At 33.0% G+C, this 2,509-nt stretch overlaps 1 protein-coding gene across 1 annotated transcript; it reads right to left on the reverse strand.

The window, feature by feature from the left end:
• Positions 1-255: 255 nt before the first annotated feature.
• On the reverse strand, positions 256-1,633 carry LOC149539016 (membrane protein PM19L-like). Its single transcript, XM_089799047.1, has 4 exons — positions 1,300-1,633; positions 973-1,198; positions 764-809; positions 256-598 (listed from the first exon to the last, which is right to left on the reverse strand). The coding sequence occupies exons 1-4, from the start codon at positions 1,424-1,426 to the stop codon at positions 431-433; spliced, it is 567 nt and encodes a 188-aa protein (XP_089655173.1). The 5' UTR covers positions 1,427-1,633; the 3' UTR covers positions 256-430.
• Positions 1,634-2,509: the final 876 nt, after the last annotated feature.

Genomic DNA, 2,509 nt, shown 5'->3' on the forward strand with positions numbered 1-2,509 from the left:
AAAAAAAATAAATAAATAATTTAATTATATAAATTCTTATTTTACTATTACATTTTATATAAAATTATAAAATCTAAAGTTTTTTTTAATTGAATATAATTCAAATTATCAAGAATTTTACAAATCCATTGAATAATATTCAAAATCTAAAACTAATTATATCGCAAGACTAAGCTTTTTCTCCAAAGAAGCGGATCCAATGTGTGTAGATTCTACTTTCCACATATACCTTAAACAAAAAATTTTGACTCAATAGATCACAATTTATATAAAATAAAATGAAAAAATATCAGATCAGAACAGGCTTACAAATAAATAAAGCCATACAACCTTCGCTTTCTACCCAATCTTACAATCAAAGGCACTGAAAGCTTTTAAAGCCAAAGCCCAAGCCAGACCAAACACTCGTCCCACATTGAACTCCATTTTTCTAAGCTGGAAGTTTACTTTCTTTTATAGGCTCAGCTGTAGTGATGGCAACATCTTTCTCTTTCTCTGCACAGAAAAAGTAATTTCCAGCGAAGAATCCAACATGGATGACCATCATGTAAAACAATTCTGTTGCAGACAGAATTATGATGAAGGCCTCCAAAGTGATCTGCACAGACCATATTTTATAACACATATTAAAAAACCATAAATTCTGTGCCTTTGAATACTCAAACAGGGAAGAGCTTGTCAATCGAGTAGCATTGCAATGTATAAAATATAAAAGTTGTGGAGAGATATTCAAAAACATTCTAACTAAAACAAAATACCATACCAGCTTTGGGCTTCTGCCATGTAAATGGATCTCCTTGCATGCCAACCTGCAGGTTTGGTAACATGCTTATGATCAGCATTAAACAAAAAAACCAAGAAATCGCTTTTGGTTGCAGCTATTATTGAAAGATCTCAATAAATAGATCCAGGACAAAACATTCTGAAAGAATCCCTTCCCCATTTGAATGAGATGTGTTATATATTAATTACCCCATGGCAAGAAGTGTAAGAGCCCAAGCGGTGATGGCAGAAGAAGCACTTGAAGCCAAGCTCTCTGCTGTCCACACTCGAAGATGGTGAAGCCCTGAAAGACATGAAGCTGCTCCCACAACTCCAGCAATCAGAGAGAAGATGACCATAAAACCAGTGGCCTCATTTCCCATGGGGAAAAACAATGGTGAAAATGAGAACCCCACTGGAATGCTGCTTCTGGGTCCTGCCCAACAAAACAGAAGAAATATATACAATCAATATCAGATTTGAGATTATATGGTAGAGAATATACTAACAATCACCAAAATGAAAGATCTTTGTTACCAGAAACATAATGATGATCAATGGCCTTGTTGAGTGCCCATCCAGCAATTCCAGCAACGGTCACGTACATGCAAAAATTCAGCAAGAGCATAAGTCCAGCCAAAGACTTCACTATTCTCACACCCATTTTGACAAAATTTCAGAATGATTTAGAAAAAGAGCAATTTCTTAAAGAGAGCTCCAAATGACTCAAACTGTAAAATGAACAATTGCTTTGAGTGCAATGGAGAAGATGGGAAACGGTATTTAAAGGAGTATGGCAAACGGTATTATTTCCTTTCAAAGCTACTCTTCCACACACAGCCTGTGGATGACCCACTTCGACAGGCGAATAATATATTCTTTTCTGCTGCCAAGAAACGGCTAGTGGTGGAAATACAACTGGTTCTCGTTGGTTGGTACTTTCTATTAAAGGCCAGATTTTTAAGTCGTTTAAGGAGGGAGTGATATGTCATAATAATGATTCGACGTAACCGCAGATGAGTTGCGTATGGGCTCTGAAGCAAAAGCACTACTCAATATTTTCGTTAAATATTTTCATTAAATATGGATATCATTTCAGAGCTGATGGAATACAAATTCGTTGGGTTATTATTATTATTGAATATCATTTCAGAGCTGATCGAATACAAATTAGTTTGATTATTAATAATTTACTGAAAATTAAAATATTAAAGAATTTAATAGTCAAATAATTGTGTGTAGAGGTTTGACTATGATGCTATCTAGTGGTGAAAGTGTAATCGGTGAAGAGGTTTAACAAAATTAAATAAGTTAGATATATAATTATTATAAATTAAAATGTATTAAATGTCAATTATAAATACAATTGATGTAGAAGATATGAGATAGATCAAATTTAGTAAGTATAATATAGATATATTAAATCAATCAAGTTAAGAGATGTTTAAAGATTTTTATATTGTGACATTTAATGGTACTAATGATTTTGAAAAAAAATTGTGGCCAAATTAAGTTAACGATTTGAAAAGAGAGTCATATATAGTTGAAAGGATACTGAGGGACTATAAAAGATTTTGAGACTGTTAGATCTCACCATATTAGAGGATTTCACACTTACAACTAAGTAAGGACTCTGTTAGGAGATGTACAAAGATCTGTTAAGATCACTTTGTTAAGAGATTTATCCTAACTCAATCTGTTAAAACTAATTTAATACCTAATCCTCAGTTTTCTCTGATAAGCTGAT

Source organism: Cupressus sempervirens, chromosome 9 (genome assembly GCF_028749045.1).
Source record: "Cupressus sempervirens isolate cs-2001-9-10 chromosome 9, ASM2874904v1, whole genome shotgun sequence".
NCBI lineage: Eukaryota > Viridiplantae > Streptophyta > Pinopsida > Cupressales > Cupressaceae > Cupressus > Cupressus sempervirens.

Excerpts from the sequence above, each read along its gene's own strand:
- LOC149539016 (XM_089799047.1), bottom strand. The coding sequence starts at position 1,426 with ATGGGTGTGAGAATAGTGAAGTCTTTGGCTGGACTTATGCTCTTGCTG. Across the intron at positions 1,199-1,299 it reads TGATCATCATTATGTTTCTG|GACCCAGAAGCAGCATTCCA; the intron begins GTAACAAAGATC and ends TTTGTTGGGCAG. Across the intron at positions 599-763 it reads ATGGCAGAAGCCCAAAGCTG|ATCACTTTGGAGGCCTTCAT; the intron begins GTATGGTATTTT and ends TGGTCTGTGCAG.